At 39.2% G+C, this 25,852-nt stretch overlaps 4 protein-coding genes and 4 long non-coding RNA genes across 10 annotated transcripts; 6 read left to right on the forward strand and 2 right to left on the reverse strand.

The window, feature by feature from the left end:
• Positions 1–105: 105 nt before the first annotated feature.
• LOC132087975 (uncharacterized) lies at positions 106–2,054 on the forward strand. Its single transcript, XR_009421007.1, has 3 exons — positions 106–181; positions 244–325; positions 1,436–2,054. It is a non-coding gene; the product is annotated as an uncharacterized LOC132087975 (long non-coding RNA).
• Positions 2,055–2,213: 159 nt separating this feature from the next.
• Positions 2,214–5,530, forward strand: LOC130696346 (carboxylic ester hydrolase-like). Of its 2 annotated transcripts, none has more exons than XM_057519426.2 (13): positions 2,214–2,373; positions 2,440–2,709; positions 2,811–3,034; positions 3,121–3,261; positions 3,348–3,504; positions 3,570–3,639; positions 3,723–3,838; positions 3,928–4,118; positions 4,200–4,362; positions 4,446–4,633; positions 4,707–4,881; positions 4,948–5,074; positions 5,134–5,530. In XM_057519426.2, the coding sequence occupies exons 3-13, from the start codon at positions 2,849–2,851 to the stop codon at positions 5,288–5,290; spliced, it is 1,671 nt and encodes a 556-aa protein (XP_057375409.1). In that variant the 5' UTR covers positions 2,214–2,373; positions 2,440–2,709; positions 2,811–2,848; the 3' UTR covers positions 5,291–5,530. The 2 variants fall into 2 exon arrangements, with proteins under 2 accessions (XP_057375409.1, XP_059351294.1); XM_059495311.1 differs by having other exon boundaries at positions 2,230–2,373; positions 2,445–2,709.
• Positions 5,531–6,508: 978 nt separating this feature from the next.
• Positions 6,509–8,137, forward strand: LOC130696897 (uncharacterized). The gene is made up of 6 exons (XR_009421017.1): positions 6,509–6,648; positions 6,719–6,902; positions 6,965–7,056; positions 7,126–7,308; positions 7,380–7,465; positions 7,534–8,137. It is a non-coding gene; the product is annotated as an uncharacterized LOC130696897 (long non-coding RNA).
• A 3,178-nt stretch (positions 8,138–11,315) lies between these two features.
• Positions 11,316–11,675, forward strand: LOC130696061 (uncharacterized). The gene is made up of 3 exons (XR_009002537.1): positions 11,316–11,378; positions 11,432–11,503; positions 11,562–11,675. It is a non-coding gene; the product is annotated as an uncharacterized LOC130696061 (long non-coding RNA).
• A 3,679-nt stretch (positions 11,676–15,354) lies between these two features.
• On the reverse strand, positions 15,355–16,047 carry LOC130696060 (uncharacterized). The gene is made up of 3 exons (XR_009421053.1): positions 15,916–16,047; positions 15,597–15,862; positions 15,355–15,526 (listed from the first exon to the last, which is right to left on the reverse strand). It is a non-coding gene; the product is annotated as an uncharacterized LOC130696060 (long non-coding RNA).
• Positions 16,048–17,172: 1,125 nt separating this feature from the next.
• On the reverse strand, positions 17,173–17,846 carry LOC130696055 (partner of xrn-2 protein 1-like). The gene is made up of 3 exons (XM_057519131.2): positions 17,707–17,846; positions 17,501–17,632; positions 17,173–17,437 (listed from the first exon to the last, which is right to left on the reverse strand). The coding sequence occupies exons 1-3, from the start codon at positions 17,736–17,738 to the stop codon at positions 17,296–17,298; spliced, it is 306 nt and encodes a 101-aa protein (XP_057375114.1). The 5' UTR covers positions 17,739–17,846; the 3' UTR covers positions 17,173–17,295.
• Positions 17,847–18,426: 580 nt separating this feature from the next.
• On the forward strand, positions 18,427–19,743 carry LOC130696050 (uncharacterized). Its single transcript, XM_057519125.2, has 5 exons — positions 18,427–18,680; positions 18,850–18,888; positions 18,964–19,215; positions 19,278–19,442; positions 19,511–19,743. Exons 1-5 carry the CDS (start codon positions 18,473–18,475, stop codon positions 19,612–19,614), a joined length of 768 nt encoding a protein of 255 aa, XP_057375108.1. The 5' UTR covers positions 18,427–18,472; the 3' UTR covers positions 19,615–19,743.
• Positions 19,744–20,766: 1,023 nt separating this feature from the next.
• Positions 20,767–25,826, forward strand: LOC130696056 (transient receptor potential cation channel subfamily V member 5-like). 2 transcript variants are annotated; one of them, XM_059495284.1, is made up of 19 exons: positions 20,767–20,822; positions 21,641–21,717; positions 21,829–22,007; positions 22,082–22,163; positions 22,244–22,420; positions 22,488–22,677; positions 22,756–22,909; positions 22,967–23,117; positions 23,198–23,301; positions 23,379–23,461; positions 23,543–23,936; positions 24,008–24,139; positions 24,214–24,365; positions 24,473–24,582; positions 24,948–25,111; positions 25,190–25,252; positions 25,324–25,377; positions 25,454–25,579; positions 25,638–25,826. In XM_059495284.1, the coding sequence occupies exons 1-19, from the start codon at positions 20,782–20,784 to the stop codon at positions 25,824–25,826; spliced, it is 2,622 nt and encodes an 873-aa protein (XP_059351267.1). In that variant the 5' UTR covers positions 20,767–20,781. The 2 variants fall into 2 exon arrangements, with proteins under 2 accessions (XP_059351267.1, XP_057375115.1); XM_057519132.2 differs by lacking the exon at positions 20,767–20,822 and having other exon boundaries at positions 21,399–21,717.
• The last annotated feature ends 26 nt before the right edge of the window (positions 25,827–25,852 follow it).

The following is a 25,852-nucleotide window of genomic DNA, read 5'->3' on the forward strand; positions in this document are numbered from 1 at the left end:
ACTTTTGGTGTCTTTCATGGATTTACACGGTCCCGCAGTTTGCTTTCCCAAAAATCAGTGTTGCTGTGGTAACAAGCTACGCGTCGTCTGCTCAACCGTTAGAGATGAAACAAAACGTGCGAACAGGTGAAAATAATGAGGATGACGTGGGCTGGTGTAATCAGATTTCATTCCGCGTCAGGTAATGGGCCCATTTGTACATGTGCGTTCACAAGTCTGAAACTTATTAACCATCCTACCTAGAAGTACCTAGAAAACCATAACAGTAGTGAAGAGAAAGCAGTCGATGAAAAACCGGAATGAGAACAACAAAGAATCGTGTTACGTAAGTGTTTTTTTTTTCTTTTAGCATATCAACTCAGTTACTTGTCAGCAAGTCATTTGCCTATTAGAACCTTTCTTACTGTTGTTAGATATTCAGTTGTGTAAGATGGTTAAGCACATAGCTGATGTGACATGAAAAGATCATTCTCTCGTAAAAATACTGAAGTTGGATTAACTCTTGACACATCCCAACCTACTTGTTATCTTGTTATCACTACTTTACAAATTTTTGTCTGGGTGGGGGGCCCTACAATTCTGAATTAGGATGAATTTGACCAGAATGCTTCACATTGATAGAGAAAACCCGTTTTGATACACCTGAGGCAAATAAAGGATAGAATTTGAACCCTGAACCACAACTGGTTTTCTCTTGAACAAAAATATGCCTTGCAAATTCATAAAACGGCGATGTCCCCTTCGTCGAGCCAGTCAGTTCATATTTTGTTTAAGGCATTCTTAACACATGAATCGCCTGCCTACCTTCGCTTGAAAAAAAATTGTTTTTCGTTTATATCTGTTGAACATAGGTAATTTATCGTAGTGACCTTAGAAATTCCAGCTCTCCGTCACACTCATGGTTCGAAGAAAAATGTTCCTAAGTGTGTTGTTCGGAATGTTATCTGCTTACTACATATACCATACTATCCCAGTGAATGAACTTCGTTTCTTTGTAAGATTTTGTTTTTCTTTAATGTTTCACGTAATCACGAAAATTCATTCAAGTGTTTAACATTAGCAGTTAACATGACGCTACTCTCGATTCTTTAAATGGGTAAAAAGAAAAGAAGCTTCTATAGAAACTTGTACCTGGTCAAGCGAGGGTCACAATGTGTTTTTTTCTTCGAGACGTTTTTACATTTCCGTGGGATTTCCTTGTATTGTAATGGAACCAGTGCTAAAAGATAAGAGCGTAATTATATATTCTATGGTTGGCGCTAGTCTGCATTCCTCTTACACACTTCCCGACTTCGCTGGTGAAATTGGGGTTCATTATCATTTTATTTTTAGCTGAATTCTTAAGGAAAAATCCAGTTTTACGAAATTATTTTCCTTATAAAGACAATGTTCTTACTCCAGCATGCTAACACCTCTTTTGTTTTAAACGTTTCAGTTAAAATACCTCCTGTTTATAGTGTGCCTACTTCATGGACGTGCTAAGCCAGAAAATTCTGTAAAGTTCTTGACACAAAACGGGCGTCTTCAGCATCCCGCCAGTTGACCCATACAACCAAATTTGGCCTTTCTCCGAAAACAAAGTCAGTGGGGCAAAAGAGCAGAGTCCCAAACAGGATTCGGACGCGTTATCCATTGAGGAGGAGCACAGTGTAATTTCGTACCGCGAGCAAGGGAGAGCCTCTGAACAAGAAAAGTGCAGTTGATGTTATGAAATAATGGTTTCAGCCATAAACCTGAACCATATTTTTCTGCAATATACTGTACGTAGATGATCCGTACTATTCGTAGTTCGAGACTAGTGCAAACATTTTGCGAGACAAATGTCACTAGTTAATCAAAGCTAGTTTCACCATATAATATCCAACCTGTTTCATGTTTTATTGGGGATTTACATATATCGTTTTAGAAGAAGCGATGTAGTCCATTGCATAAAATGTATCATCGGTGTGGTCAACGGGTTTCGGTAGACAACCTTAATTCCGAAAAAAGATACTGATCTCTAAATATCTTCCTCGATCTCACTTTACAGGAAATTCTAAATGGTGGCTAGACGATGGACCTTACAACATTGCCGACAGTTTGGCATGCAAAACTTATTGGCCAACAATCTGCGCTGGTTATTTAAACAATCAGTTGTGCTACTGAATTTGCTGAACCCATTTGGCCAAGGAATTGTATTTAAATGATACAATTATTCACACAGTTAAAACAACACATTTTTGGATTAACTTTGAAAGTCAAATCTCTACCCCATTTATACGAACCAAATTTGGATGGGTGTTGGTCGTCGATTTCAAGATGAACAGTCATTATTGAAAGCACGTACAGTTATGGCAAGAGTAATAGATACACCAACATCAAAGACGGACACAGGTAACCCATCTTGTATTACGTAAAAACAAATTTTCGATAATAAATTTGAATGAATAATTTTAACAGAAGAGATTGAGCATTTCCCATTACACTGAACAACAAGATACGGAGCGGAATGAGGTCGCATCCGTATGCGTTTAATGGAAAGTGGAACAGCGTTACGTTGAAACGTGGCGCCAAAATGAATAGAACTCGCCCTCAGTTAGGGAAGCTGGATTGCAATTGGCCGCTGGTACCCACTCCGATCAAGAAACACGAAAGAACTATTACGAGACTGGCGGTGAATAGCGCCTAGCGGTGATCAAGCATCGAATTCCACAAAGCTCGTCAAAACAGGTTTGTTTTCTGGGTCATCAAAAAGCCTTGCAAATTTATAAAACAGCGGCGTTTCTTTCTTCTGGAGAGTCAGTTGATATTTGGTTACGTATTCATTCCAGGAGGTGTATGTGTAGCTGGTGCGCAGTCTAAAGCAAAAATGAACTTCCGAGAATTTTTGTGTTTGCTGAATATTTGCTCCTTTTCCGAACGCTCGCCTGTTGTTACTATTCCGGCACTGGGAGAAGTGCGAGGATCGAAAATGGTTTCTTCATCCGGCCGGAATTTCTTCGCCTTCAGAGGTATCCCTTATGCCAAACCACCTGTCGGAGAGCTCCGTTTTCGGGTAAGTTGAACTGATTTTTTTTATTTTTGTTTTTAAGTCGTAGTAAAATTGTGAGCTTCACAAACGTTAAATGCTTAATTAAATAGGACCCGGTGGCAGTTGATCCTTGGTTTGGAACAGTTTTTGATGCCAGTGGGGAAGAGCCTACTTGCATACAATTCAATGGAATAATCCGAATGTTCCTTGGCTCAGAAGATTGTCTCACACTGAACGTCTATACTCACAATGTAGGATGCCCTTGTTTGCTACACTGATGTTACTTTATTTGCGTTTGTGCAGAACCTGTTCCAAATAACTGTGATTTTACTGGCAGTTTAGTACAAGCAGTCCAAGACCGGTTATGGTCTATATTCATCCTGGATCGTGGTTTTTCGGTAGCGGTAATGCAAAGACTGACCTGGCTGGACCTGGTTATTTTCTTGACCGAGATGTTGTCTACGTGACCATGAAATACCGGCTTGGCGCATTTGGTTGGATTAGACTTAAAACTTGCATTTCAGTACTAACAACAGTTGAAGATTCTTATTTCAATCAGGTTTTCTAAGTACCGACGATAGTGAAGCTCCAGGAAATTATGGACTTCTGGATCAAACAATGGCCTTGAGGTATCTCCCCTATCGATAGGTTAACGTTGATGATTGCTTTTATAATTTACTTTCTCTCAATGGATGGAATTCGCGTTTGGTAGGTGGGTGCGGGACAATATTCGGTCTTTCGGTGGCGATCCCAATCTAGTTACAATTTTCGGTTGTAGCGCTGGGGCGGCTAGTGTTAATTACCATATCCTATCTCCTCTATCCAAAGGTACATGTTTAACGCTTAAAATTTTCGGATTTAAATTCTGGACACTGTAAGATTGAGGCAACTAATTCTACAATTGCGTTTTTTTTAAGGATTATTTCACCGAGCCATCGCTCAGTCTGGTTCAACGTTAAATCCCTGGGCGAAAAAGAAGTCAGTAGCGGTATACACGAAGAAATTGGCACAGTATTTGAAATGTCCGCATGCAAATTCGACGCAACTGTTGACTTGTTTGCGACAAAAGTCAGCCAATCAGATAGTTCGATTCCAAAAGGAAATAGAGGTAATATTTTATTGGGATAGACTAGGGAATTCTAATCGTCGCGCAGCATAATAATTTTTGTTTATTGGAACTTCTCTTCAGATTATGCACGTTTGCCCTGTGGGGTTTGGACCTCGCGTCGACATTGAGAGGGAATCACCATTTCTTCCAGCCGAGCCGAGGAAACTGATGGAACTGAAGCAAATCAATTCAGTACCTATGATTACAGGAACTACTAGAAATGAAGGTGGATCAATGGTACGCAGTAAGTTAGTAAAATATTATCGTCGTCCTAAATTTTGCGACCTTTAATCGTTGGATTTAAAATTCTATTCTGTTCGGTTGCAGGGCTTGTTTCCGATGACCGTAAATTATTTAATGAATTTAGTAAAAACCCGATGAAGTATTTTCGCTTTATGATGAGTTTGGAAGACGGAATCGAACATGAGAGCGACAAAATTGTTAAGCAGATAGCCTATCGTTATTTCACTATAGACAGGCCTGATCATCCCAATCAGCTGGATAAACTAGGAGAAGTAAGAAGCAAACTAGGCAATCGATCAATCAAATTTTTCACTCGCTAATTAACGTGTTTAATTTTAATTTCAGATTATCGCCGACTACTTGTACTATTTTGACATAAACGATTCAATTGAGTTGCTCAGCAAGTCGAGCGACCAACCCATCTTTTATTATCTTTACAACTACAATAGCCATATCTATTGGTCAAGGAATATTAGGCGTGTATCGTCTAGCGATCTGCTAGTATCCACTCTCGATTTGAGTATGACTCACTCCTCTGTTTTTGCGTCTTGTTCGTTGTCTTTAAATGCTTATTGATGTTTCAAAGGTGGCACACACAGCGAAGAGTTGTATCTTATGTTTTCACACATACTGCTTCCTCGTTTACGTTCTGCAAACGACATTAAAGTATCAAATATGCTACTTGATTTATGGACTTCGTTCGCAGCAGACGGGTAAGAAAAATTCAAAGAAGTACACGTTACCGTAGTGGCAAAACCCTTTCGAATCGTAGCGTACCTCGAAGTGACCTCGTTCCCGGTCATTGGATTCCGACTACGGAAGACCAGCCAAGATACCTAAGGATAGAAGCCGCTCACCCTTTATTGGTGAATGAAACAATGCCGTTTCATCAGCGTTTACAGTTTTGGAAAAACAAATTAAATCAATAGTTGATCAGCGCGTTTTAATTAGAAAGAACTCGTCATTATGTATTGTCCATGATGTCTGCTTCTGCAATAGTGTTATCCTGCCAATTTCGCTCAAAATTGCTATGACAAACGAGATGAATCGTTGCGCTGGTCGGCGCTCAGTCCCGTTTCTATTTATTTCATCATTTTGTGTCTTATTTGTTTGGCCTTCTATTTTGTTCCTCTAGCCATATTGCCGATCATCATTAATAGTTTCAATGTGCTAAATAACTCATATTTTTGCCCGTTCTGTGTTTGCAACTGACTTTCAATAGTTCCGTTTTCAAAACTACTATAATAGGAAAAAAGTTTGACATGGCTAGGAAAAATGTAAGCCGTTCAGAGCAAAGCTGGTAAGTGTCCTGACATAGCTTATTGGCTGCATTAGAAGGGAACCAACTCCAGTCATTAGCTTTTATCGACATTGTTCTCTTGGATCTGGATGAGAATCGAAATTTAAAATTTGAAGCTGCGAAGAAGATGCCGTACCGATTCGGCGTCTGCAGAGTTGAAACGAGCTTCGCGTGAGCTTGAGCTTTTCGTGAGCGCGCTCACTCATTTGGTGAGCTTTGAGCTTGAGCGTGAGCTTTTGGTCCATGAGCGAGAAGCTCACAGAACGCCATCTATAAACCAAAATTTAAAGTTTTTACAAAAAATTAAACATGTCAAACAAGGTCCAATCTTGAAGTTTAAACTGAAAAGCAGGCTGGCTTGAGCTTGATGGACTTGTCGCTAGATGGCGAAAAGATCGAACAATTTTTGATCGCGATGACGGTAAGTCTGATCGGAAATTTGATTTAAAAATATGGCAATCCGTTTTACATAAAAAAAAAAAAATGGCGAAAAAAAAAACAAATCGCACTTTTTTCTTTTTTTCCGACACGTAGCCATCTACCGCTCAGACTCATTATTACTGGCGTAGGCAATTTCAGTCCATTGGATGCCATTCGCAGTTAGTTCAGTAGCGTGGCTGGAGGAACAATTGAAAAATGGATAAGATAATACAACAAAAGGATGGTAAGTATAAACATTATTATATTTGTTTTGAATTATTAAGTATTGTTTATTAGATCAAATTATGGACCTGCAGGCTCAATTATTGCAACAGCACAAAATATTAGATAACAGCAATGCTAAGGATGGTAAGGCCTAATACATAATGATTCTATTTATTTGCTTTTATTCATTTGTGTTTTGTAGCTCAAAGTTTGAGTCTACAAGCTCAGCTAGGGGAAAAGAACAAATTGGAACGGAACAGTTTCCAAACAGTGAAGGAGGTTTTTCCAAACTCAAACCTAACTGAACATGAGGATGAATTGGCATTAGGCGAACACAGTCAGGTACCTAAACTTTTCAAATAAGAATTCAAAATAAGTATAGAATTTTAACAAACAATTATTTATTGTTTAGTTATTCAGTCTACCACCTGACAGTGTGTTAAATTTAAATTCTGTTAGTGCTGCACAAAAAGAATCGTTAGTAATAAGCCCATGCAGTGAAGGAAGTGAACAATTGTGGGACCGTATTTGGGCCAAAAATGGGTGTGGTACGGAAACCAAGATATGGCACAAGTTCAACATGAAACATGGATTAGGTACTTTTCGGTTTTATGTCTATTGAAAAAGTATTTTTAATGCTATTATTTTGCATTCACAGAATTTAATGGGGGATCAAATCAAGTCTGGAAGTGTTACAGGATGGAAGAGTCAGCCTACAGATGAAAAAACACAGAGTGCATTACCATTAAGGTATGAGGTAAAGTAATAGAGTACGCACATTGTCTAATGAGAAGTACCATCTTGTGTTAATAAATCCAGTACAACAGCAATCCTTTATAGTTCTGTCACAGCTAGAAACCTCAAATAATTCTGCTTCTCTGTCTAAAGAACAACTTGTCCTTTACGTTCAGAGTGTTGGGGAAACTGGGTACTTAAATGGCCCTAAAGATGTTTTAATTTTGCTGCCATTGCAGAGATGAACATCATACATGGACTCTTTAGGTATGAAAGGATTTTTCTTCAAATAATTTTGAATTTATGACGAAGAATTTCTCCTCCTTTTTGCCAACCAGGTCTAATCTACCAAAAAAATTTTATCCAAAAGGAAAGGATTTTCATGTACTGGGAACACAACTATCAACAATGCAACATTGTACAGGTGCTAGTTTATCATTCAAGAGCCTTATACAATGATGTTAATCTGCAATTTCTATGTCCTTCCCCAAGCTTCCACCAGAAGTTGAATCTATGAGTCATGTAAGTTACATGATCAACAGTTGATATGTTTAACGGTGTTGTTTTTCTTTTCTCAATATAGGTTAATAGTAACATTGGATCTGAAAAAATTCTTGGTTGGGGCAAGACACTGAATAAATTGTATTGATTGGATGGATGACATGACATTTCTATACTTAATTCGGATTCCCCAGACGGTATTTGATATTAAAAAAATTGAAGTGCATATCTGGGCTCCCTTCTTTTCTGAAGCCCCGTTTCCCCTTGACTCGTAATAAGCCCGTAGGGGGTCATGCCCCTACTGTACGGTATATATAAAAATAACATATACCGAGGTTTGGAGGGCTCTGGCCGGAAAGGGGACGTGGGGTGCCGCTTAGTCCGATGATGTGTTCACGGAGGGCTCTGTGGCTACCCACAAATCCGAACTAAAGGTTAATCGCTCCTGTAAAAATGTTCCAAATCTTCAGCTCTTCTTCCGGCTTCTCTTAGCCAATCACCGGGTAATCTCCCCGGTGGGTCAACAAGGCAGTGTCTCCCCCTGCCTGGGTTGACGGCAACTCTTGAAAGGGCTATTATGCCTTTTTAAAGTTGCAAAAATAATTGTAATGTGCAGAGAATTGTCAATAAAAAATTTTTTATAAAATATTTTATCCAAAATTTGTTTCTTTCATTGTCTGTGTTAGCTGTGTTCACACATTACATTTATCAACTTTTTTTTTTTTCTTCGCATTATTTGTTTTTGTCACCTTTGATGGTAAGCATAGTTTCCATTGGTTTATCGTTTATATGTTAGTATTCTATTATTATCCAGGGATCGAACCCTGGATGTTCGGCATACCGCGCCGATGCTCTACCAATGAGCCATGAATCATATGATGTCAAGTTGGCTTTTTTCTAGTTACTTGTGGACTTGCATTTACACTTAGAATAAAAATGAAATGCAATTCTGCAATATACTCTTCTACATTTATTCTACTTCATTTTTACACATCTATTGAGGTTTGATCCCAGGGTAACAGGTATCGCAACTGAAGGCTCTACAACAGAGCTATGAACCTTATGAAAGAAATAGAAAGATAAACATATACTTGTGAAAGACTGCATAAACATCCTAGACGATAACATATAATATGCGATAATAAAATATTTATATATATCTCGTGGCTCAATGTTAGAGCATCGGCGTTGCACGCTGAATGTCTGGGGATCGGTTCCCATACGGGTAAAACAAAGTACAAAATTACTTCAAAAATATTCAGATATTACATATTGTTCCTTGAATCTAAGTGGAAAAATTCAAAGAGTGTATAGGTAATAATAATTGAATACTTACAGATAAACGAATGGAAACAATGCTTACCATCAAAGGTGACAAAAACAAATAATGCGAAGAAAAAAAAACTTGATAAATGTAATATGTGAACACGGCTAACACAGACAATGAAAGAAACAAATTTTGGATAAAATATTTTATAAAAAAAATTTTATTGACAATTCTCTGCACATTACAATTATTTTTGCAACTTTAAAAAGGCATAATAGCCCTTTCAAAAGTTGCCGTCAACCCAGGCAGGGGGAGACACTGCCTTGTTGACCCACCGGGGAGATTACCCGGTGATTGGCTAAGAGAAGCCGGAAGAAGAGCTGAAGATTTGGAACATTTTTACAGGAGCGATTAACCTTTAGTTCGGATTTGTGGGTAGCCACAGAGCCCTCCGTGAACACATCATCGGACTAAGCGGCACCCCACGTCCCCTTTCCGGCCAGAGCCCTCCAAACCTCGGTATATGTTATTTTTATATATACCGTACAGTAGGGGCATGACCCCCTACGGGCTTATTACGAGTCAAGGGGAAACGGGGCTTCAGAAAAGAAGGGAGCCCAGATATGCACTTCAATTTTTTTAATATCAAATACCGTCTGGGGAATCCGAATTAAGTATAGAAATGTCATGTCATCCATCCAATCAATACAATTTATTCAGTGTCTTGCCCCAACCAAGAATCTTTTCAGATCCAATGTTACTATTAACCTATATTGAGAAAAGAAAAACAACACCGTTAAACATATCAACTGTTGATCATGTAACTTACATGACTCATAGATTCAACTTCTGGTGGAAGCTTGGGGAAGGACATAGAAATTGCAGATTAACATCATTGTATAAGGCTCTTGAATGATAAACTAGCACCTGTACAATGTTGCATTGTTGATAGTTGTGTTCCCAGTACATGAAAATCCTTTCCTTTTGGATAAAATTTTTTTTGGTAGATTAGACCTGGTTGGCAAAAAGGAGGAGAAATTCTTCGTCATAAATTCAAAATTATTTGAAGAAAAATCCTTTCATACCTAAAGAGTCCATGTATGATGTTCATCGCTGCAATGCCAACGAAACGAAACATCTTTAGAGCCATTTAAGTACCCAGCTTCACCAACACTCTGAACGTAAAGGACAAGTTGTTCTTTAGCAAGAGAAGCAGAATTATTTGAGGCTTCTAGCTATGACAGAACTATAAAGGATTGTTGTTACACAGGATTCATTCACACAAGATGGTACTTCTCATTAGACAATTTGCATACTCTATTACTTTACCTCATACCTTAATGGTAATGCACTTTCAGTGTTTTTCAACTGTAGGCTCACTCTTCCATCCTGTAACACTTCGAGACTTGACTTGATCCCCCACTAAAATTCTGCGAATGCAAAATAATAGCATTAAAAATACTCTTTTGATGGACAAAAAACCGAAAAGTACCTAATTCATGTTTTATGTTGAACTCGTGCCATTTCTGGGTTCCCGTACCACACCCATTTTCAGCCCAAATACGGTCCCACAATTGTTCACTTCCTTCGCTGCATGGACTTATTACTAACAATTCTTTTAGTGCAGCACTAACAGAATTTAACTTTAACACACTGTCAGGTGGTAGACTGAATAACTAAACAATAAATAATTGTTTGTTAAAATTCTATACTTATTTTGAATTCTTATTTGAAAAGTTTAGGGACCTGACTGTGTTCGCCTAATGCCAATTCATCCTGATGTTCAGTTAGGGATGAGTTTGGAAAAACCTCCTTCACTGTTTGGAAACTGTTCCGTTCCAATTTGTTCTTTTCCCCTACCTGAGCTTGTAGACTCAAAATTTGAGCTACAAAACACAAATGAATAAAAGCAAATAAATAGAATCATTACGTATTAGGCCTTACCATCCTTAGCATTGCTGTTATCTAATATTTTGTGTTGTTCCAAGAATTGGGCCTGCAGCTTCATAATTTGATCTAATAAACAATAATTAATTATTGAAAACCAATATAATAATCTTTATACTTACCATCCTTTTGTTGTATTATCTTATCCATTTTTCAATTGTTCCTCCAGCCACGAGTTTTTCTCCAGCCACGCGTTTTTCTCCAGCCACGCTACTCAATTAACTGCTAATGGTATACAATTAACTCAAATTGCTTACATGCCTGTAATAACGAAACCGACTGGTAGATGGCTACGGGTAGAAAAAAGAGAAAAAAGTGTGATTTTTTTTTTTTTTTTTTTTCATGTAAAACGGATTGCCATATAAAAAACGTTTTTGAAAACCAATTATGGCAATCCGTTTTACATAAAAAAAAAAAAAATTGCGGAAAAAAAAAAAAAAATCGCACTTTTTTCTCTTTTTTCTACCCGTAGCCATCTATCAGTCGGTTTCGTTATTACAGGCATGTAAGCAATTTCAGTTAATTGTATCCCATTAGCAGTTAATTGAGTAGCGTGGCTGGAGAACAACGCGTGGCTGGAGGATCAATTGAAAAATGGATAAGAAAATAAAACAAAAAAATGGTAAGTATAAACATTATTATATTGGTTTTCAATTATTAATTATTGTTTATTAGATCAAATTATGAAGCTGCAGGCCCAATTATTGGAACAACACAAAAAAATAAATAACAGCAAAGCTAAGGATGGTAAGGCCTAATATGTAATGATTCTATTTATTTGCTTTTATTCATTTGTGTTTTGTAGCTCAAATTTTGAGTCTACATGCTCAGTTATTGGAAAATAAAAAAATTAGAATGGGACACTTTCCAAACAGTGAAGGAGGTTTTTCCAAACTCATCCCTAACTGAATGTGAGCATGAGTTGGTGTTAGGCGAACACAGTCAGGTACCTAAACTTTTCAAATAAGAATTCAAAATAAGTATAGAATTTTAACAAACAATTATTTATTGTTAAGTTATTCAGTCTACCACCTGACAGTGTGTTAAAGTTAAATTCTGTTAGTGCTGCACTAAAAGAATTGTTAGTAATAAGTCCATGCAGCGAAGGAAGTGAACAATTGTGGGACCTTATTTGGGCTGAAAATGGGTGTGGTACGGAAACCCAGAAATAGCACGTGTTCAACATAAAACATGAATTAGGTACTTTTCAGTTTTTTGTCTATCGAAAAAGTATTTTTAATGCTATTATTTTGCATTCACAGAATTTTAGTGGGGGATCAAGTCAAGTCTGGAAGTGTTACAGGATGGAAGAGTGAGCCTACAGTTGAAAAACACTGAAAGTGCATTACCATTAAGGTATGAGGTAAAGTAATAGAGTATGCACATTGTCTAATGAGAAGTACCATCTTGTGTGAATGAATCCTGTATAACAGCAATCCTTTATAGTTCTGTCACACCTAGAAGCCTCAAATAATTCTGCTTCTCTTGCTAAAGAACAACTTGTCCTTTACATTCAGAGTGTTGGTGAAGCTGGGTACTTAAATGGCCCTAAAGATGTCGTTGGCATTGCAGCGATGAACATCATACATGGACTTTTTAGGTATGAAAGGAATTTTCTTGAAAATTTTTTGAATTTATGACAAAGCATTTCTCCTGCTTTTTGCCAACCATGTCTAATCTACCAAAAAAAATTTATCCAATAGGAAAGGATTTTCAGCATCCTGGGAACACAACTATCAACAATGCAACATTCTACAGGTGCTAGTTTATCATTCAAGAGCCTTATACAATGAAGTTAATCTGCAATTTGTATGTCCTTTCCCAAGCTTCCACCAGAAGTTGAATCTATGAGTCATGTAAGTTCCATGATCAACAATTGATGTGTTTAACGGTGTTGTTTTTCTTTTCTCAATATAGGTTAATAGTAACATTGGATCTGAAAAGATTCTTGGTTGGGGCAAGACACTGAATAAATTGTATTGATTGGATGGATGACATGACATTGCTATACTTAATTCGGATTCCCCAGACGGTATTTGATATTAAAAAAATTGAAGTGCATATCTGGGCTCCCTTCTTTTCTGAAGCCCCGTTTCCCCTTGACTCATAATAAGCCCGTAGGGGTCATGCCCCTACTGTACGGTATATATAAAAACAACATATACCGAGGTTTGGAGGGCTCTGGCCGGAAAGGGGACGTGGGGTGCCGCTTCGTCCGATGATGTGTTCACGGAGGGTGACGTGGCTGCCCACAAATCCGAACTAAAGGTTAATCGCTCCTGTAAAAATGTTCCAAATCTTCAGCTCTTCTTCCGGCTTCTCTTAGCCAATCACCGGGTAATCTCCCCGGTGGGTCAACAAGGCAGTGTCTCCCCCTGCCTGGGTTGACGGCAACTTTTGAAAGGGCTATTGTGCCTTTTTAAAGTTGCAAAAATAATTGTAATGTGCAGAGAATTGTCAATAAAATTTTTTTTATAAAATATTTTTTGCAAAATTCGTTTCTTTCATTGTCTGTGTTAGCTTTGTTCACACATTGCATTTATCAATTTTTTTTTTGGCTTTGCTTTATTGGTTTTTGTCACATTTGATGGTAAGTTGACGGGTATTGGTTTATCGTTTATCTGTAAGCATTCTATTATTATCCAGGGATCGAACCCTGGATGTTCGGCATACCTCGCCGATGCTCTACCAATGAGCCACGAATCATATGATTTTAAGTTGGCTTTTTTTTCTAGTCACTTGTGGACTTGCATTTACACTTAGAATAAAACTGAAATGCAATTCTGCAATATACTCTTCTATGTTATTCTACTTCATTATTACACATCTACTGAGGTTTGAACCCAGGGTAACACGTATCGCAGATAAAAGCTCTACCACAGAGCTAAGAACCTTATGGAAGAAATAGAAAGATAAACATATACTTGTGAAAGACTGCATAAACATCCTAGACGATAACATATGATATGCGATAATAAAATATTTAGATATATCTCGTGGCTCAATGTTAGAGCATCGGCGTTGCACGTTGAATGTCTGGGGATCGGTTCCCATACGAGTAAAACAAAATACAAAATTACTTCATAAAATATCCAGATTGTTCCTTGAATCTAAGTTGAAGAATTCAAAGAGTGTAATAAATAATACTTACAGATAAACGATAAACCAATGGAAACAATGCTTACCATCAAAGGTGACAAAAACAATAAAGGTGAATTAAGCAAGCTAAATATAAAAAGTGTAACGTGTGGACACAGCGAATACAGACAATGAAAGAAACGAATTTTGCAAAAAATATTTTATAAAAAAAATTTTATTGACAATTCTCTGCACATTACAATTATTTTTGCAACTTTAAAAAGGCACAATATCCCTTTCAAAAGTTGCCGTCAACCCAGGCAGGGGGAGACACTGCCTTGTTGACCCACCGGGGAGATTACCCGGTGATTGGCTAAGAGAAGCCGGAAGAAGAGCTGAAGATTTGGAACATTTTTACAGGAGCGATTAACCTTTAGTTCGGATTTGTGGGCAGCCACGTCACCCTCCGTGAACACATCATCGGACGAAGCGGCACCCCACGTCCCCTTTCCGGCCAGAGCCCTCCAAACCTCGGTATATGTTGTTTTTATATATACCGTACAGTAGGGGCATGACCCCCTACGGGCTTATTATGAGTCAAGGGGAAACGGGGCTTCAGAAAAGAAGGGAGCCCAGATATGCACTTCAATTTTTTTAATATCAAATACCGTCTGGGGAATCCGAATTAAGTATAGCAATGTCATGTCATCCATCCAATCAATACAATTTATTCAGTGTCTTGCCCCAACCAAGAATCTTTTCAGATCCAATGTTACTATTAACCTATATTGAGAAAAGAAAAACAACACCGTTAAACACATCAATTGTTGATCATGGAACTTACATGACTCATAGATTCAACTTCTGGTGGAAGCTTGGGAAAGGACATACAAATTGCAGATTAACTTCATTGTATAAGGCTCTTGAATGATAAACTAGCACCTGTAGAATGTTGCATTGTTGATAGTTGTGTTCCCAGTACATGAAAATCCTTTCCTATTGGATAAAATTTTTTTTGGTAGATAAGACCTGGTTGGCAAAAAGGAGGAGAAATTCTTCGTCATAAATTCAAAATTATTTGAAGAAAAATCCTTTCATACCTAAAGAGTCCATGTATGATGTTCATCTCTGCAATAGCAGCAAAATTAAAACATCTTTAGGGCCATTTAAGTACCCAGTTTCCCCAACACTCTGAACGTAAAGGACAAGTTGTTCTTTAGACAGAGAAGCAGAATTATTTGAGGCTTCTAGCTGTGACAGAACTATAAAGGATTGCTGTTGTACTGGATTCATTAACACAAGATGGTACTTCTCATTAGGCAATTTGCATTACTCTATTAATTTACCTCACACCTTACGGTAATGCATTCTCAGTGTTTTTTCATCTGTAGGCTCACTCTTCCATCCTGTAACACTTCCAGACTTGATTTGATCCCCAGTTAAAATCTGTGAATGCAAAATAATAGCATTAAAAATACTTTTTCGATAGACAAAAAACCGTAAAGTACCTAATCCATGTTTCATGTTGAACTCGTGCCATTTCTGGGTTTCTGTACCACACCCATTTTTGGCCCAAATACGTTCCCACAATTATTCAGTTCCTTCACTGCATGAGCTTATTACTAACAATTCCTTTAGTGCAGCACTAACAGAATTTAAATTTAACACACTGTCATGTGGTGGACTGAATAACTAAGCAATAAATAACTGTTTTTTAAAATTCTATACTTATTTTAAATTCTTATTTGAAAACTTTAGGTACCTGGCTGTGTTCGCCTAATGCCAACTCATCCTCACGTTCAGTTACAGATGAGTTTTGAAAAACCTCCTTCACTGTTTGGAAACTGTTCCGTTCCAATTTGTTCTTTTCCCCTAGCTGAGCTTGAAGACTCAAAATTTGAGCTACAAAACACGAATGAATAAAAGCAAATGAATAGAATCATTACGTGTTAGGCCTACGATCCTTAGCTTTGTTATCTAATATTTTGTGTTGTTCCAATAACTGGGCCTGCAGCTTCATAATTTGATCTAATAAACAATAATTAATAATTGAAAACCAATATAATAATGTTTATACTTACCATTTTTTTGTTTTATTATCTTATCCATTTTTCAATTGTTCCTCCAGCCACGCGTTGTTCTCCAGCCACGCTACTCAATTAACTGCTAATGGGATACAATTAACTCAAATTGCTTACATGCCTGTAATAACGAAACCGACTGATAGATGGCTACGGGTAGAAAAAAGAGAAAAAAGTGCGATTTTTTTTTTTTTTTCCGCCATTTTTTTTTTTTTTTCATGTAAAACGGATTGCCATATGCCTTAGCGGCTTGGTTTTCAAAAACGTTTTTTAAATCAAATTTCCGATCAGACTTACCGTCATCGCGATCAAAAATTGTTCGATCTTTCCGCCATCTAGCGACAAGTCCATCAAGCTCAAGCCAGCCTGCTTTTCAGTTTAAACTTCAAGATTGGACCTTGTTTGACATGTTTAATTTTTTGTAAAAACTTTTAATTTTGGTTCATAGATGGCGGTCTTTGAGCTTCTCGCTCATGGACCAAAAGCTCACGCTCAAGCTCGCGTTTTTTAAAAAGAGCGCGCTCAAGCTCACCAAATGAGTGAGCGCGCTCACGAAAAGCTCAAACTCACGCGAAGCTCGTTTCAACTCTGATCGAAACCATGTATTTAAAGCGAAATCTAAAATTTTGCCAAAATTGAAAAAGTAGGCAGGCTATAGCCTTCCCACTTTTGTCAAAATCGGAAAAAATCGAAATCTCTCTAAATGCGACGAAAATCCTAGAGCATAACCCAATTTTAACGCTGATTCAGAAAAAGCGCTTTGTTTTTTTGTTAAGTAAGCCGTTTTTGAAATATTCGTCATGTAAAGATAAAGTCGGGCCTATTTTGCAGGTAAAAATTTTAAGCCCGACTGACAAAATAAGTCCACTTGTATTTTGACACTTCTTTTGCGCCGTAGCGTACTGGCGCTAGCGTTGACAATTGGGTGTGAGAGAAATTTTAAACCCGATAAAATAAGCCCAACTATTGTTTTAAAAAATAATATCGTTAAATTTCGATGCCTGTGTATAATTTAGATTAAATTTAACAAGGATCACGAAAAGTAACTTTGTCTTTTGGTATAATTTATGGTTTTGGGTTATCTTAAATATAAAAGTAAAAAATAAATAGTAATTACATTAAGAATTGTACCCAAGTCCAATAGAACTAGAACTTCTAAGTAAAAATTCTAAAATTCTAAATGTTTCTGTTCAGAGTTAACGGACTGCATCATACTTTATATTGATTAACGATACACAAAAGTCGAAAATGTTTCAGTTTAGAGTTAACGGACTCTGCACCAGACGTGGTATTCATTATTGATACATTGCAATAGGTAGGTGAAATGTTGTCAACTTCGTCTATTACTGATCGTAAATCTTGAAGCAGGTGAAGCAATGACTATCTGCGATTGACTTTGGCACTAGCTGCAGCAGCAGCTCCAACGAATGTTCTCTGCAACCTTGTCTTTTGTCTTTCTCTAAATTCACCGACAATTTCTTCTGACAGTTCTGCAACAGTTTTCATTGTTTCAGCAGGGTACCTGACACAATCAACATTGGAATAGAATTACGTTTTTATGCTGACTTTGTAAAGGAAGGATTACTTTGTTCCTAAAAATTCGATGTTAACGAGAACCTGTGCGAGACAGACAACTCGGTCTTCGGGAAAAAGGTGTTTGTGAGTTTCCATGAACTTTTTTTTCAGTTCCCATTGCTCGTCCGGCTCAAAGTTGTTCCTGTTCCAATTAGAATCAATTCAACAAACATTAATAACGTACTGTCGACAAAAACTATCCATCTGGAAGCTAACCTATACTTTTCCACATCCCAGTCACCCTCCATGATTTGTTTTAGGCCTTCAGAAAGTTACTTTTTTAAAAATACAACAAAACCGCACCGAAGTTCGTTGAAGGCGTCAAAACTTGTCTGTTGAGAGTTGATACTGAAAAGTATGGTCTGCTAAGAAAAAGCCAAGGTCTTAGCTAATCAGCATGACCTGTACGCTGGTTAAAGGAATCTGGCAATTATGCTGATTCACCGTTTTCCCACTGGGTCGCGCCCAAGTGAAAGGCGATGATGAATCAGTAAGACAAAGCGTCATTATTGGTAACAAAACCATCAAAGTAACAAAAAGTACGTCGAAGAATGGAAAATCCAAAGTTACTTGGTATGACCTTTACCTAAATGAAAAAAAGAAAAAGAAAAATAGGCTCTAGCAGCATCTCGTCATCAACCTTGACCGCTATCCGTAAAGAAAAGAAAAAAAACCCAAAACTTTCACTTTTTTCACGGAACTTATGTTTCTTGAAATAAAAATTCTTTGGAAAGAAAGCGATAGAATCCATAAGCTAAAGTCACCGGAAGAGTTTTCACCTTGACTTTTGTAATAAAATGTCTGCACGCGTCACAGAAACTGACCAATGGGCGTAGTAGGCGGATAAAGCGGGATATCCTGACCTCAAAATGGAAGTGATACTTCGACAACTAATTTATGTTTACCTCTAGGCGGATAGAGTATAAAAGCGGATGACGGTTACAGACAAACCAGTCAGTTTAACACGGTCATTCCCAATAGAATGTTTTCTTTAAGAGTGATTGTTGGTTTATTGTTGGTCGTCTGGTCTACAGCCAGCAGCGTGGTCTTTGAAGAATCGCCCAGCACATCTAACGATAACACAAATGTCGGTACTCGTAACGGGCCATTCGATGACAGTGTGGTGATAGAAGCTGCTGGATCTCCCTCCGGTGGAGATGTTGACTCGCGATTTTTTGGCTTATTGGGAGGTAATCCTTTTTGATGACATACACTGATGAATGATTTTGCGACAAGACCGTTTTTTTTAGTAATCAACTCAAGAAAAAATCTTACGTTTTCGCAGAAATAGCTTTACGTTATTTTTAAATCGTTATTTTTTCTTATTACTATTTATGTCATTATTTTAAATTTCATTAGGTGGTAATCGACCGTTCGGTGGTGGCGGTTTCGGCGGAGGTAAGTTTAAGATAAGATTTCATTGTTCACCAACGCAACTTAATTTTAAAAAATTGCATTGCCCAATATGTAAAGGTTATCCCATTGGAACGACAAAGCCTGGTAGATGCCCTGGTCTGTTAGGTCTAGGCCTTGGCCAACCTGAAGGTGGATATGGTGGAATCGGCGGTTATGGCGGCGGCTATCCCGGTGGATATGGTGGATATCCTGGCGGATATGGAGGATACCCCGGTGGATATGGAGGATACGGTAACCACCATCATCATCACGGTGGATACGGTTATCCAGGACAGTACGGATACGGAGGCGGATACAACAATGGCTTCGGTGAAAATATTGGCATCACATTAAATAGAATTCACTTAAATAATACCACGTTTTGTTTACAGGATTCCGCAGCGCTGACCAAGGAGGTGAAAGCGGAGATAAGACAGACCGTCGTAAGAGATCCGACGAGGCTAACAAGGAAACTGCTGGTGGAGACGCTTCTGTCCAGGGACGTTCTGGTGGAGAGACCGATGCTCGTTTCTTTGGTGCCATCGGTGGTCTTCTAGGTGAATTTCGAGTTCTGAAATAAATTTTTTAAAAGTAAGGACATTAAAGCATCGATTTGTAAAATCAGGTCAACCTTGCTATCAAGACTACCAATGCCCGGGCCAGCTTAAGTGTTGCGCAAAAGCTATTGGAAACCAAGCTTCCTGCCAACAGCCAGCCTTACTTGGTTAAATTCCTCGACTTCGACAACTGAATTTTTTATTCCTCTACCGATTCCAAATTTATCAAATAACTTATATAAGCGTGATGATGCATCACACCCTCCTTTTTAAATTAAATACAAGGATTTCTAACTACGAATTTATCATCTAACATTACAGACGAACATTTTACGGTACCATTATTCATAGCCCGAAATTCGTGCATAACACTTACTTGTGGCTGGTGGTTTATTGAATTGTTTGTCTGTCGCCTTTTGTCCACGTTTCTTGTTAGCATCATTGTTCTCTCGCTAGCATCGCATGACAAAAGATTGATGGCTTTTTCGTGATGCCAGTTATCCTTTTTTCTTCTCTACTTTTTTTTTTTTAAAACGCCGTTTGATCTACGTAATAATCGTTCAACCGGCGGCGTCCAGTGACGATTTTCACGTGGTACATTCGTCCTCGAATTGTCACGCATTTCGATCTCGTAGTATGCTGATAGAAGTGAAACGCGAACAAAGGCCAAAAGACGTCACGATTTAGTGAGGCCGCTGAACTGTTGGGGAATAAACAACTCAAAGTAATTTGCATTTCTCGGACGCCAATGGAATTTAAATTCTGGCCATCGTTTAGCACCATGCATCTAGCTGGCCGTAGGATTACATGAGCGTTCGACGTTGTGCAGTGCACTGGTCTTTCATCGCTATTTTGTTATGATATCCCCCTTTACTTGACGGACTTAAGTCAACCAACACCTCCCTTCTATTTGATGTGTGGCTATCCCGCCCACTCTTTCTCGCCATCGCCGGAGTCGCGGGTCCGCGCTGATAAGTTAAACTATATTTACCTCTACAACAACTCTCGGTGCCGAGTCTGTTTCTTCAACACCAACGGGACGGGCGTGCGATTTCCCTAGTTTTCGTTTCATCTCATAAAGCGCCTACTGTTTTCTTCGCTGGCCAATCGATTGTTAGCTAAAGACTTTGTGTCGTGTTCGGATCCACCAGACGCGGATACTTGCAGTTGATCATCGGCCGCCGCCTATCATATTTGAAAAAAAAAAAAAATAATAATTAGTGGACAGTTAAAATTTTTTTTTTCTTATATGCTACACTTTTTTTCATATTGTAGGCTGATGTGATTGATTGTTAACACTTTCTTTCTCAAACGGCTAACTAGCAGTAAACGCGGATGAATGATGAAGTTCTTTAGTAAGAGTAGTGACATCACCGCCGTGTAAGTCTTTTAATTACATATCAAATTAATACTTAGCTTTTTTTTTTACTAAATCTAATCCCATTATCTGTGTAGCCCTTTCATTAATTTTTGTTTGCTCCTTTGTATGCGATTCCGGCTGCGCTCACGTTCCCTTAAAAAGTTAACAAGTAGCGCGATCAATGCATGGGGAATAGAAAGCGCATCAGATTTCATTGAAATGGATCGGCTGTCAGGCCAAAACTTCTTCAGTATGCCTTTTCTTTGTAGATATTTGCACTCGGGGCAATAAACCGGCGATGAAATATAGCTGGAAGGAGGGGGGGGGGGGGGGCAAGCGGGCAGACACGACGGGAGCGAGGGAGTTGAAGAAGGAAGAGCTCTATAATCCCTCATGTGTTCGAAGTTCAAACGGTGCCAGGCACGTACGACAAAGTAGTGACAAGTTTCTTGTTGCATTTCTACGCAGCTGTTTTACGTCGTCGCGGCCCGGCATTTGAGGCCCCGTCCTGTGCGTTCTGTTTCTCGAACACCTTGGAACTCGGCGTTTGACTGCGTTTCCATGGCCACTGCCTACCCAGTTGAGTCGATAGCGCAAACGACGACGGCGACGACATTCAGTCGAGACTTATTATAGCCGACGATTTTCTCTCGAACAGTGCAGGAAACGAGTTGCGAAGGCACATCCAAGTTGATTAAATAGCTCTTGTGCGCCTCCCCATCACGCCCCATATTTATAGTGGCCGCTGCGTTGTTCTATTAACACTCACTTGATTTATTTTCTCATTTCTGCTTGCGTCCACCTCGAATCCAATCGCTAACATGGGTAATGCATCAAGCAATGTGACGAGCGGAATTAAAAAGCAGGCGGAAGGTGCTGCGTCGTCGACTTGCTACAAGCTGGTCGATCTCAAAGGTAATGTCTCCTGGCACTTTCTTTATTACCTTCGCCCATCAAATAATCCTTTTCCTCCTCTTTTTATGTTATTTTTTTTCCCTTTTGCCGCTGGAACCGTTTGATCCATAGGGGGTGGTCTCCTGATTGAATTAATGAAGAAGGCTGTCAAGACAAAGGATTTTACGGAAGTAGACAGGACTATCGTCGAAATGGTAGAGCCTTGTCTCTACAACAAAGGCGCCGGCAAAATGGTTCACATCGCTCATCTGGTTTTACTTAGAAACAGGGACCGAGCCAAAACGAAATTGGTATTTATTTATAGTAAAAACGTCTTTTACATATGGCCAAATGAGCTCTTGTTTTCCTACCCCTTACCACCTAGCTACCCTGTTTGAAAGATGTAGAAGATCCTTATAAGTTCGACATTGAAAAATACGTGGCTGAAAACTTCGCCAATGACAAAGGTACGTTAGCAATGAACGAGTGAATGAAACAGCGAAGCGATCGAATATTGCAAACTCACGAATCTAATGGGGAATGTTAGATCCGACGCACTATCGGGAAGTGTGCTGGGATTTGGAACAACGCGGTGGCGTCGGTGAAACTGTTATGCATCTGTGCTTACTCTCGGCTACTTCGATTCACGCAGACTTGGCAAAGCGGCTTCTCAAGTTCTATCCAAAACTGATCGTCGATATTTACCTCGACGAAGAATATTATGGTTCGTATATAATTACCGCTTAATAATCGATCAGTATTTATCTGTTTTTTTCTTGTTAACAAACAAGGCGAGAATGTCCTCCACATCGCAATCGTCAACGAAGATCCGGCCATGGTTAAATACTTGCTGGATCACGGGGTCAATTACCAAGATCGTTGCTGTGGCAATTTCATGAGTCCAGAAGATCAAAAAGCAAGTCGTTACGATAGCCTAACTTCAGAGGTTGTCTTAAACGATCCAGCCACTAATTACGACGGGTAAGAAGGGACACCGATTCGAATCGTCAAACAATGTAAAAAAAAACCATGACGACCCGAAAATTAAAACTATTTCAGTTATGTGTACTGGGGAGAGTATCCTCTGTCTTTCGCCGCTTGTCTCGGCCAAGAAGAGTGTTATCGATTGGTGCTGGCCAAAGGTGCGGACCCCAACGGACAGGACAGCAACGGCAACACCGTTCTTCACATGTTGGTCATTTACGACAAACAGGTAAAAGAGCATTCGCTACAAATTAAATTTTGACGAGTTACATTTGTGCGGATGCAGGCAATGTTTGACATGGCTCACGAGCTCGGTTCTTTGCTGAATATTCGCAACCGATTGGGTCTCACTCCGCTGACTCTGGCGGCCAAATTAGCTCGTCGTGACATGTTTTTTCACATCCTCAAAATCCAAAAAGAAGTCTACTGGCAATTGGGTAAAGTAACATTCGCTCGACGCAAATCGCATACGATATGTTAATTTAACAAAAAAAACCTTGGCACCTTACTTTCTCAGGTAACGTAACATGTAGCGCTTATGCGCTTCCCCAGTTGGATACGATCGACAGCGTCACAGGGGGCATTGACAAGGATTCAGTCCTCAACCTCGTTGTTTTCGGGGTAAAATTAGAAAGTGTTTTTTTTTTTTTTTTACTCACTTGCGAAATAAAGAAGTTTTCACTCCGTATGGCAAACAGGATTCAGAAGCCCACTTAGAGCTGATGGACGATGTCGTCATTGACCTACTGAATGCCAAGTGGAACACTTTCATCAAATTCCGGTGAGTATTACCGCCCATGCCTGTAACAACATAATGAAAAAATAATTATGTATCACGAGCTGAAATTCTATTTCTAAACAGGTTCTATCGATGCTTCTTCCTCTTTGCATTGTACTTTGCAATATCGTTAATTTGCTTCACGGTCCGCCCAAGTCCTCCCCCCCGTCTGCAAGAGATAACCACCACACCCAGCTACACGACCACTGACATGACATGGCCTTCGTCCTCTTTTTCATCATCCGAAATGCCAATGTCCAGTACTAGTTATTGGTCAACGGAAAATGACACTATAGATCCATCTACTTACGATGATTGGAATGGAACGGTCACTGATCCAACAAAGCCCCTTCGTACGGATCCCACGATTCCCATTACTAGTACTCGTCCTCGTACAACCAGCAACCCGGTGACGTCATCCATATATCCTAAAACGGGACACAAACACGCCCCTGTGGATGCATGCATTTTACAAAATGTAATGTTATTAAGTGAGACTTGTTTTTACTATTCGTTCAAATTTAATACCGTGTTTTGGGGGGCAACTAGTATGACTCCACAATCCAAGGATATGCCAGGATGGTTGGCGAAGCCGGGGTCTTGATGGGTGTAGTTTTATATCTGGGTGCAGCAGCTCGAGAAGCTAGATTCCTCGGCAGGAAGATGTTCTTCGAGAATTTGGTAAAGTTCCATTCAATAGCTAAACTCATTGAAATTTAAATTGACACGACGATAACGTTTACCTTATCTGAAAGGCCACTGCTCCATCGAGAGTCCTATTTCTAATCTCCTGCACGCTTGTGATTGGAATGGTCTTCCTGCGTTGGTTCTGTCTTCGGGCTGAAGAAGATCTCGTTGCTGTACTGGTTATGCTGTTCACCGCACCGTATTTCCTATTCTTCTGCAGGTAATAAAAAAAAAAAAAAGGATCATATTAGGCAACAAAAAAAAAACTTAATTTAATAATAACACATGTAGCCATTAATCTTATTGAAAATGTTGACCTCATCGTAGGGGCTTCAAAAAGGTCGGGCCTTTCGTCGTCATGATTTACCGCATGATTATGGGAGACCTGTTGCGTTTCGTCACCATTTACGTGGTGTTTATCATGGGTTTCTCTCAAGGTAAGCAGCTCTCTAACGTCGGGCGCATGTGCACGATCCAACGAGTGTTACAACATCTGTCGAAGCCGGTTAGTCTAACCAAGCGAACCGTTGACTGGGATCGGACAAACTTCAGGTCACCTGAACCCTTTCTCCCTAATACCCTTCACCGTAAAAAAAAAAACCCAAAAACTATATGAAATTGGCTGACAAGTCAGACGGTTGATTGCGAAAAAGTGAAGGCGAACGCACGACCAGTCACTCCATTTAAATTCAAGACGGAGAGTATCTGACTGCGTTCTATGGAAAATGCATCGTTATTGCTATTGACCCAAATTGCAAAATTTTCGCTTAGTACATTGTAACCGAGTAATTTTCAATGACAGCGTATTACATCGTATTCCTGACTCATCCGCCGAATCGCGAACACGCTGAAAATCCAATGCCAAGCCCGGTCGACTCGGTGATGATGATGTTTCTCATGTCTCTCTATAATTTTGGCGGTACTTACGAAGCTTTTGGGCGAACGGAGCATGAAACTGTAGCCAAGGTAATGTCTGACATGTTCGAGTTTCATCAACAAGAATGACTGACTGGTGCCAAACATTGCTCATTTTTCTTTGATTAGATTCTCTTCGTCATTTACATGGCAATTGTCGGCATTCTTCTAATCAACATGTTGATCGCTATGGTAACGCATGTTAACACAAGTATCCATTAAAACTTAAGCTAACAGTTCACTAAACTTCTCGCAAAAAATAGATGGGTAACACTTATACAAAAATTGCCGAAACGAGGAACGAATGGCAGCGCCAGGTAACGAATTTGGGTTTCCCCGCGTTGCCGGAAAAAATCGTGTCTTAACTATACGCTTAATTACCTGTATTTCCAGTGGGCTCGTATTGTCCTCGTGGTGGAGAGAGGTGTCGACCCTAAAGCTCGCTTAGAAAATCAGCGTCTCTATTCACAGCCGATGGTGGACGGAAGAAGAGCATTCATGCTTCGGCAGCAGCAATCAGTAAGGATTTGAATTGTTATGCACCTATGAGGCAATAACCACAATTCTATCTAAACAGGAGGAGGACATGGAGGAGATGAAGGAGTTGGATGACATCAGAACTACGCACAAGCGCAGCGTGGCAAGAAGGGCTGCAAAACTGGCAGAGGCTCAGGCAGCGGCTAAGGCTGGTACGAACGGCAGTGCATGTCCTCCTACACTCATCACTCAAAACGCCACTTTGCCGATAACGAAAACCCAATTTTGAATCCAGTCCGTCTTGTTTTCTTCTCA

Source organism: Daphnia carinata, chromosome 5, assembly GCF_022539665.2.
Source record: "Daphnia carinata strain CSIRO-1 chromosome 5, CSIRO_AGI_Dcar_HiC_V3, whole genome shotgun sequence".
NCBI classification, from domain to species: domain Eukaryota; kingdom Metazoa; phylum Arthropoda; class Branchiopoda; order Diplostraca; family Daphniidae; genus Daphnia; species Daphnia carinata.